General features: G+C 41.8%; 1 protein-coding gene across 1 annotated transcript; it reads right to left on the bottom strand.

Moving 5' to 3' along the window:
- Positions 1 to 3,938: 3,938 nt before the first annotated feature.
- On the bottom strand, positions 3,939 to 6,048 carry LOC307233514 (E3 ubiquitin-protein ligase TRIM39-like; the record flags this gene model as incomplete). Its single annotated transcript, XM_080004852.1, has 2 exons — positions 5,999 to 6,048; positions 3,939 to 5,563 (listed from the first exon to the last, which is right to left on the bottom strand). Exon 2 carries the CDS (start codon positions 5,559 to 5,561, stop codon positions 3,939 to 3,941), a length of 1,623 nt encoding a protein of 540 aa, XP_079860978.1. The 5' UTR covers positions 5,562 to 5,563; positions 5,999 to 6,048.
- Between the last annotated feature and the right edge of the window lie 3,327 nt (positions 6,049 to 9,375).

The raw sequence follows: 9,375 nt of genomic DNA on the forward strand, positions 1-9,375 counted from the left end.
AATTAGCATTAGCCGTATTAGCATTAGGCGTCTTAGCATTAACCGGGTAACCATGAGCTGAATTAGCATTAGCCGTATAAGCATTACATTACATTACATTTAGTCATTTAGCAGACGCTTTTATCCAAAGCGACTTACAATTGTTCAAACACCGACGGACGCAGCCATCAGGAGCAATTAGGGGTTAAGTGTCTTGCTCAAGGACACTACAGCATGCTAGCAGGAGGAGCCTGGGATCCAACCAGCAACCTTTGGATCACTAGACCACCAGCTCTACCGCCTGAGCTACCACCCCCATAAGCATTGGTTGCTTTAGACAGTAGCCGTCTTACCATGAGCTGAATAAGCATTAGTTGTTTTAGCATTAGCAGTCTAACCATGGGCTGAATTAGCATTAGCCGTCTTAGCATTACCCGGGTAACCATGAGCTGAATTAGCATTAGCCGTATTAGCATTAGGCGTCTTAGCATTAACCGGGTAACCATGAGCTGAATTAGCATTAGCCGTATAAGCATTGGTTGCTTTAACAGTAGCCGTCTTACCATGAGCTGAATAAGCATTAGCCGTATTAGCATTAGCCGTCTGGGCATTAGCCGTCTAACCATGAGCTGAATTAGCATTAGTTGTTTTAGCATTAGCAGTCTAACCATGGGCTGAATTAGCATTAGCCGTCTTAGCATTACCCGGGTAACCATGAGCTGAATTAGCATTAGCCGTATTAGCATTAGGCGTCTTAGCATTAACCGGGTAACCATGAGCTGAATTAGCATTAGCCGTATAAGCATTGGTTGCTTTAACAGTAGCCGTCTTACCATGAGCTGAATAAGCATTAGCCGTATTAGCATTAGCCGTCTGGGCATTAGCCGTCTAACCATGAGCTGAATTAGCATTAGTTGTTTTAGCATTAGCAGTCTAACCATGGGCTGAATTAGCATTAGCCGTCTTAGCATTACCCGGGTAACCATGAGCTGAATTAGCATTAGCCGTATTAGCATTAGGCGTCTTAGCATTAACCGGGTAACCATGAGCTGAATTAGCATTAGCCGTATAAGCATTGGTTGCTTTAACAGTAGCCGTCTTACCATGAGCTGAATAAGCATTAGCCGTATTAGCATTAGCCGTCTGGGCATTAGCCGTCTAACCATGAGCTGAATTAGCATTAGTTGTTTTAGCATTAGCAGTCTAACCATGGGCTGAATTAGCATTAGCCGTCTTAGCATTACCCGGGTAACCATGAGCTTAATTAGCATTAGCCGTATTAGCATTAGGCGTCTTAGCATTAACCGGGTAACCATGAGCTGAATTAGCATTAGCCGTATAAGCATTGGTTGCTTTAACAGTAGCCGTCTTACCATGAGCTGAATAAGCATTAGCCGTATTAGCATTAGCCGTCTGGGCATTAGCCGTCTAACCATGAGCTGAATTAGCATTAGTTGTTTTAGCATTAGCAGTCTAACCATGGGCTGAATTAGCATTAGCCGTCTTAGCATTACCCGGGTAACCATGAGCTGAATTAGCATTAGCCGTATTAGCATTAGTTGCTTTAACATTAGCAGTCTAACCTTGGGCTGAATTAGCATTAGCCGTATTAGCATTAGCCGTCTAACCATGGGCTGTCCTAGCGTTAGCCAAATTAGCATGAGCTGTATTAGCATTTGCCGTATTAGCAATAGCCGTATAAGCATGAGCCGTATTAGCATGAGCTGTCTTAGAATTAGCCGTCTAACATGAGCTGAATTAGCATTAGCGGTCTAACCGTGAGCTGAATTAGCATTAGCCGTATTATCATTAGCCGTATTAGCAATAGCCGTATAAGCATGAGCCGTATTAGCATGAGCTGTCTTAGAATTAGCCGTCTTAGCATCAGCTGTCCTAGCATTAGCCGAATTACCATTAGCTGTATTAGCATGAGCCGTATTAAAATTAGTTGTCTTTGCATTAGCCGTCTAACCATGGGCTGTCCTAGCGTTAGCCAAATTAGCATGAGCTGTATTAGCATTTGCCGTATTAGCATTAGCCGTATAAGCATGAGTCGTATTAGCATGAGCTGTCTTAGAATTAGCCGTATAAGCATGAGCCGTATTAGCATGAGCTGTCTTAGAATTAGCCGTCTAACATGAGCTGTTTTAGCATTAGCGGTCTAACCGTGAGCTGAATTAGCATTAGCCGTATTATCATTAGCCGTATTAGCAATAGCCGTATAAGCATGAGCCGTATTAGCATGAGCTGTCTTAGAATTAGCGGTCTTAGCATTAGCCGAATTACCATTAGCTGTATTAGCATGAGCCGTATTAAAATTAGTTGTCTTTGCATTAGCCGTCTAACCATGGGCTGTCCTAGCGTTAGCCAAATTAGCATGAGCTGTATTAGCATTTGCCGTATTAGCATTAGCCGTATAAGCATGAGTCGTATTAGCATGAGCTGTCTTAGAATTAGCCGTCTAACATGAGCTGTATTAGCATTTGCCGTATTAGCATTAGCCGTATAAGCATGAGCCGTATTAGCATGAGCCGTTTGAGAAAGAGCCGTCTTAGCATGAGCCGTCTTGGAATTAGCATTAGTTGTTTTAGCATTAGCAGTCTAACCATGGGCTGAATTAGCATTAGCCGTCTTAGCATTAGCCGGGTAACCATGAGCTGAATTAGCATTAGCCGTATTAGCATTAGTTGCTTTAACATTAACAGTCTAACCTTGGGCTGATTTAGCATTAGCCGTATTAGCATTAGCCGTCTAACCATGGGCTGTCCTAGCGTTAGCCAAATTAGCATGAGCTGTATTAGCATTTGCTGTATTAGCAATAGCCGTATAAGCATGAGCCGTATTAGCATGAGCTGTCTTAGAATTAGCCGTCTAACATGAGCTGTATTAGCATTAGCCGTATAAGCATGAGCCGTTTTAGAAAGAGCCGTCTTAGCATGAGCCGTCTTAGAATTATCATTAGCCGTCTTGGCATTAGCCGTCTAACCATGAGCTGAACTAGCATTAGCCGTATTAGCATTAGGCGTCTTAGCATTAACGGGGTAACCATGAGCTGAATTAGCATTAGCCGTATTAGCATTGGTTGCTTTAACATTAGCCGTCTAACCATGAGCTGAATTAGCATTAGTTGTTTTAGCATTAGCAGTCTTACCATGAGCTGAATTAGCATTAGCCGTATTAGCATTGGTTGCTTTAACATTAGCCGTCTAACCATGAGCTGAATTAGCATTAGTTGTTTTAGCATTAGCAGTCTTACCATGAGCTGAATTAGCATTAGCCGTCTGGGCATTAGCCGTCTAACCATGAGCTAAATTTGCATTAGTTGTTTTAGCATTAGCAGTCTAACCATGGGCTGAATTAGCATTAGCCGTATTAGCATTAGCCGTCTTAGCATTAGCCGGGTAACCATGAGCTGAATTAGCATTAGCCGTATTAGTATTAGTTGCTTTAACATTAGCAGTCTAACCTTGGGCTGAAATAGCATTAGCCGTATTAGCATTAGCCGTCTTAGCATTAGCCGTCTAACCATGAGCTGAATTAGCATTAGCATTAGGTGAGATGAGGAGACGATTCCATTCGTAGTTTGAAGCCTTTATTGTTCAAACCAAAAAGCAAATGTCCTCAGTGAAGCACAAAGAAACCAACGTCATCAAGTCCAAAAACAGTTCTGTTCACATCAAACTAAACATTTAAAAAGAAGCTTTTACGATGGAAACAAGAGAAAAACACCAAAAAAGGGAGAAATGGAGGAAAAATAGAATGATGTCCATGTTATTTTTACAAACATTATAAGTGATGACATCAAAGTAAAGAACACCTCACACAACATGTTGTAAATGTTTGTCATGTCACTCACTCATTGTAGTGGCTGCAAGTGGCTCTGGATAAAAGAAACTGAACAATGGAGATCAAAGTGTAAAGATACAAATGTGCTGTGGCTGGATGAGAGCTCATTGTTTTCACCTCAGAGCTGTGATCCTCAGTGACACTTTATTGGTAAATGGGTTAAACGCTGGATAGATCTTCTCGGTGAATGTGCAGCCTGTGAAGGAGTAGATATGATCCTTTGCCTCCACATGGTAGAAGGAAACTAGCCCTTCCTCATAGTCTACAAACACCCCAACTTTAAACACATTTTGTTTACAGGATAGTTTAACCCCAGAACAAGTTGTTTTATTTCCATGTATAAACCAGCAGCCATCTTTAGTGCTGAGAGATAAACCTCCCTTCCTGTTGACTGACTCTTTGAACACTCCTAAACACCAGTCCTCCCCTTCCACCTCAACCTCAAAATAAAATATCCCTGAAGTGAAACCTTCTCTTCCCAGAACAAATCTATAATAATCAAATCGTTTTGGATTATCAGGGAGCTGCTGATATTTGTCTCCACGTGTCACTTGTTTGCCATCACCAGACACTATCAGCTGTGGTTGTGCTGTATCAGGGTCCAGGGTCACATCCACTGTGTACAGCTGCTGCATCAGCCTCAGTCTGACATCTATCGCTAAGTTTTCCAGATCTTCCTGGACCAGAATTCTCTGCACCTCCTGAGCGATTGTCTTCTCCAACTGTGCTACGGCCAATCCAAGCCTCGGCCGATGGAGATGAGTGCGTACGGGTATATCAGACAAGTCCTTGGCATGTGGAGAGGAGAAGACGGATGGGAGGCGCTGGAGGAGCTGGAGGTGGTCCTCAGCGTGTGAGAGATGCTCCATCTCGCTGCTCCTCCGCTGGAGCTCTGTGATTTCCTGCTCCAGCTCTGTGATGCACTCTTCAGCCTGTTTCTCTGCTGCTTTTTGCTTCTCTTCGATGGCTGAGATCAGCTCATCCTGCTTCGTCCGGACGGAGGCCATCAAAGCGGCGACGGCCTCCGCCCACTCCGCTATCTCTTTCTCTGCGACTGTCTTACCCTCCTCCACCGAGCGCTCGATCTCTTTCACCTTCCGTCGTCGTTCTTCTATCATCTCCTGATATTCCGGTATCCTCTTCCCCAGCTGGACCTTGCGGCGCTCGTACTCTTCCTCTACGGGCACCGTTTCGTGACCCTTGTGTTCCGTGCACATGACGCAGACACAGAGCTGCTCAGTCCTGCAGTAGAGATCTAAAAGCTTATCGTGTTTCTTACAGATCCTGTCCTCCAGGTTCTCTACAGGGTTGATCAGCTTGTGTCTCTTCAGGGATGCCACCCTCTGATGGGGCTCCAGGTGAGTCTCACAAAAAGAGGCTGAACACACCAGGCAGGACTTCAGGGCCTTGAGCTTGGTGCCTGGACAGAAGTCACAGAGCACCGCCCCTTCCTCTTGGTTGTGGTGGTTGGAACCGGCAGCTTTAACATGAACAGCCATCTTGAAATGAGCAGCCACCACCTCAGACATCAGAGTATTGACACAGACATCGGGTCTTTTTTCAAATGACTTTTTACACATTGGGCAATTATACTGTTCACATTCGTCCCAATATTTGGTGACACAGGCCTTGCAGAAGTTGTGTCCACATGAAAGTGAAACAGGTTCGGCAAACACGTCCAGACAGATGGAACATATGAACTGTTCCGGGTCCAGGAGATCGGTGGCTGAGGCCATGGCTGGAGGAGAGGAGAGAGGAGAGAATGACACAGAGACATGGGGAGCAGATGACAACAAGAGCAAAGCTTATTTTTGTTTCCGTGGTTTAGAACCAGGAGCTCATTCACAAGGTCACCAACTTCAACCTTTCAAACATATATTTGGTGGTGAATTGTGTTGTCAGAACAGTCTTTTTTCAAAAAATACTCAAACTACATGATGACTGACATGAAATGCAACAGGATTTGACCATTTTACTAAAATGACTGCAAGAATAAAACACTTCCCCCTCCACCCTACTGCTTGTTTCTGTTGATGATCTCAATGAACGTCACAAGTTTATGCTCCACAAAGCTCCCAAAAACCCTCTGCTCAACACGTCACTTGATCAAATATTTTCATTAAAAAAAAACAACGACCGACCAAGAATCACAGACATTCAAGACAGAACTGACCTGTATCCTTCGTGTGACTGTGAAAGAGAAACTGGATCTTTTAAGTTTCATTTCCTTGAAAGTGAGAAGCACCACCTACATAGCTCCACCTTTTACTGACAGTCAGCCCAACCCAGCAGCCAAAAAACAAATAAGATTGATTTAATATATCAAAGCTGTTCTTATTATTACAATGTATTATCAATATTATTATTATTATTATTTCATTATTGTTATTAGTAATTTGAATTTATTATTATGCTTATGCTTTTTTATTATTATTATTATTATAATACTTATATATTAACTTAAAATAATACTACTATCGGTAAACTGGTAAATAAAATTATAAGAGAAATGACAAATTCTTTAGCAAATAACACTGACATCATCATTGATCATAACTAGAGCTGTCAAACGATTAAAATCATTGACAGCGATGACAGGTATGAGATTAATGACATGTTTTTGTTTGGCCAGGGCTACATTCATAGAGTAAGAGGACAAAGTCATATCAATATTGGATCATATTGAATTATTTTAAGTTCAATTTCTGTGACAACCGACCAAGAATCAGACAATTAAGACAGAACTGACCTGTATCCTTCGTGTGACTGTGAAAGACAAACTGGATTCTTTTAAGTTTCATTTCCTTGAAAGTGAGAAGCACCACCTACATAGCTCCACCTTTTACTGACAGTCAGCCCACCCCAGCAGCCAAAAAACAAATAAGATTGATTTAATATATCAAAGTTATTATTATTACAATGTATTATTATTTCAATGTATTATTACGATTATTATTTAATTATTATTTCATTATTTTTATTAGTCATTTGTATTTCTTATTATGATTATGCTTATTATTATTATTCTTATCATTATCATTTTATTATTATTGCAATACTTATATATTTACTTATAAAACTACTATTAGTAAACTGGTAAATAAAAAAGTATTAGAGAAATGACAAATTCTTTAGCAAACATCACTGACATCATCATTGATCATCACTAGAGCTGTCAAACGATTAAAATCATTGACAGCGATGACAGGTGTGAGATTAATGACATGTTTTTGTTTGGCCAGGGCTACATTCATAGAGTAAAAGGACAAAGTCATATCAATTATCTTAACAATCCAGCAGGTGACAGTAAAGTGCAGTAAGTCTACAAAACAACATTTAGGGTCAGGCATATTCTTTGGCTCTTTAACGCTTTTTGGTTCTTCCCAAATACATTTAATATATGATCCCATTTGTTTTTTTCCAGCTAAAAATTGGGCTTTGGATGTGATCAAATTTCCTTTAAATGTGACAAGAACAGATGGAAGTGGTACCATCTGTGGATGATGTTAAATGAAACCTCTTTCATCTTATTGGTTAATGAGTATTTTTCCGTTGGAGTCCAAACTCTCTTCCGGCAAGTATCTATCCCAGTGTTCCGGAATGCATGTCCATACGGGACGGACACAATGTCATCCTGGAACAAGGAACCGACTTTGCTGTTTTTACATAAAGGTTCAATAGATATTTGTATTTATCTTGATCTTTTAAAGGCAAGGCTCTTTGCAGCCATTGACTTTTTCTCGAGTTTTTTTCTAGAATACGAGTGAAATTCAAAGAACACCTTCTTGTTTGGTCTTTAGTAATAAAACATTCCCAGGTGGGTAACCCAATCTTTGACTGGAATAGAACAAATTGAATGCAAGTTACCTTGTAATTCCCACTTATTGACATTTAGGCAAAGAGCAGATGCTTTAGAAAATACATGGACTCCATCAAGTGAACTGTTGTCTCTGTGTGGTCACGATGAGCTGCACTGAGGCCTCACAGCAAGTTCAACTGTTCTCCACTCAACCCTCCAAGGAACAGGCAGATTGTTGCATCTGGAAGCTTTTCAATGCAGGAAGGTGAAAGGGAAAACATACAAGGTAAAAAACACATCAATCACCATAGGAATTGGATTCCAACAGGAAGGTAATAAAGGTAAGTATGATGTTAGTTATTTTCAGGGCGACACGGTAAGTATAAAAGACATAACTACACAACAACAATTATTTCCCCGCTACAGGTAACGTTCAAACAAGTATTTCACAGTAACTAAAACATTTTCTCCATAGAACATAAATCCTTTGTCAGAGGCTTATATCACTTGCATATGTTCATTAAAATACTCTTGGAAATACTGCAGACTTTACCTACGCTAAAGCCAGGAATGGAGGCATTTAGCATTCCAAGTTACAACAACACATTGACACATTTTCACCGTATAATGTCATTTTCCACATTGCAAAGACAAGAGCGTTGTTGTCAATTACAAATGTAAACCTTCACACAAAGATGTACTTAATTCAAACAGCGGTCGGAGTTAAAACCACTGACATAAATAAAGTTAGAAGAACTGACTTTGCAGAGAACGCAAAAAATGGGCCTGTATTTCGAGAATAAACTCGTAATTCCGAGTTGGTAGCCGACTCGAGAATAAACTCGAAAGAACCTTTCGAGAATAAATTCGGAATTCCAATTCGGGGGGAAGCCCCGGCCATTCCACACCCTGAGTTTGGAGGCCCTAGCCCCCGGGGCCGGGCCGCTGCACCCGATCAATGTCCACGGAGATCCCGGGCCATGTCCCCGGGCGACCGGCCCAAAACCTAGTCTATTATTATTAGATGTCAGCGCTTCTAACGCTGGTGGAAAAAGAACCACTTTTTCACAATTATTGACTGTATATAGAACCACCGCATTCAACATGGCGGCTTAAACCGTTTTCACACCAAAATTGTTTTTTTTAACCCGGGTAAACCCTTTCCCGTTGCTAGGAGAAATGCTGTTTATTTCAGATGCTCCATGCTGCCGGTGGGCACTTGCACACCGGTCCTTCGACGCCGGGGAGCGGCTTGGGGCGGTGCTGGAGTGACTAGGAGCCCGGCGGGGGGCATAGGGGTTCTCCGCTGTCCTCCCCACGGTGCGATCCCCTCACTCAAAACATTTCATGGTCCAACAAAAAAGTCCAACTTCTGATTTTGATTTTGGATTCTTAAAGGGATATTAAATGATGGAATGATACACAGATACTCCTGTCTATTTATGTGCCAGCGTCCAGAATTTCAACGTGCGTCACATCGTGCAGCTAAAGGGGCCAAAATGAGCGTCTGGACCCGGGTGTCCTACTCACATCAGAGCCGATCAGAGGTGGAACCGATTGAAACCTGTGTCTATCGCAGGGTCATTAGACCCGGGACTGAGACCAGGGATTTTCCTTTCCCACTGATGACAAATGGCAGATGTTAGCAGGTGTTACCAGGTTTTTGGTGCAGTGGGAAAGGTGTATTAGTTCTAGCTGTCTTGCTTGCAGTTGTGCATTAGACACAAATCAATATGAACTGTCTATAAACT

This window comes from Zeus faber (genome assembly GCF_960531495.2).
Source record: "Zeus faber genome assembly, chromosome: 8".
Classification (NCBI taxonomy): Eukaryota; Metazoa; Chordata; class Actinopteri; order Zeiformes; family Zeidae; genus Zeus; species Zeus faber.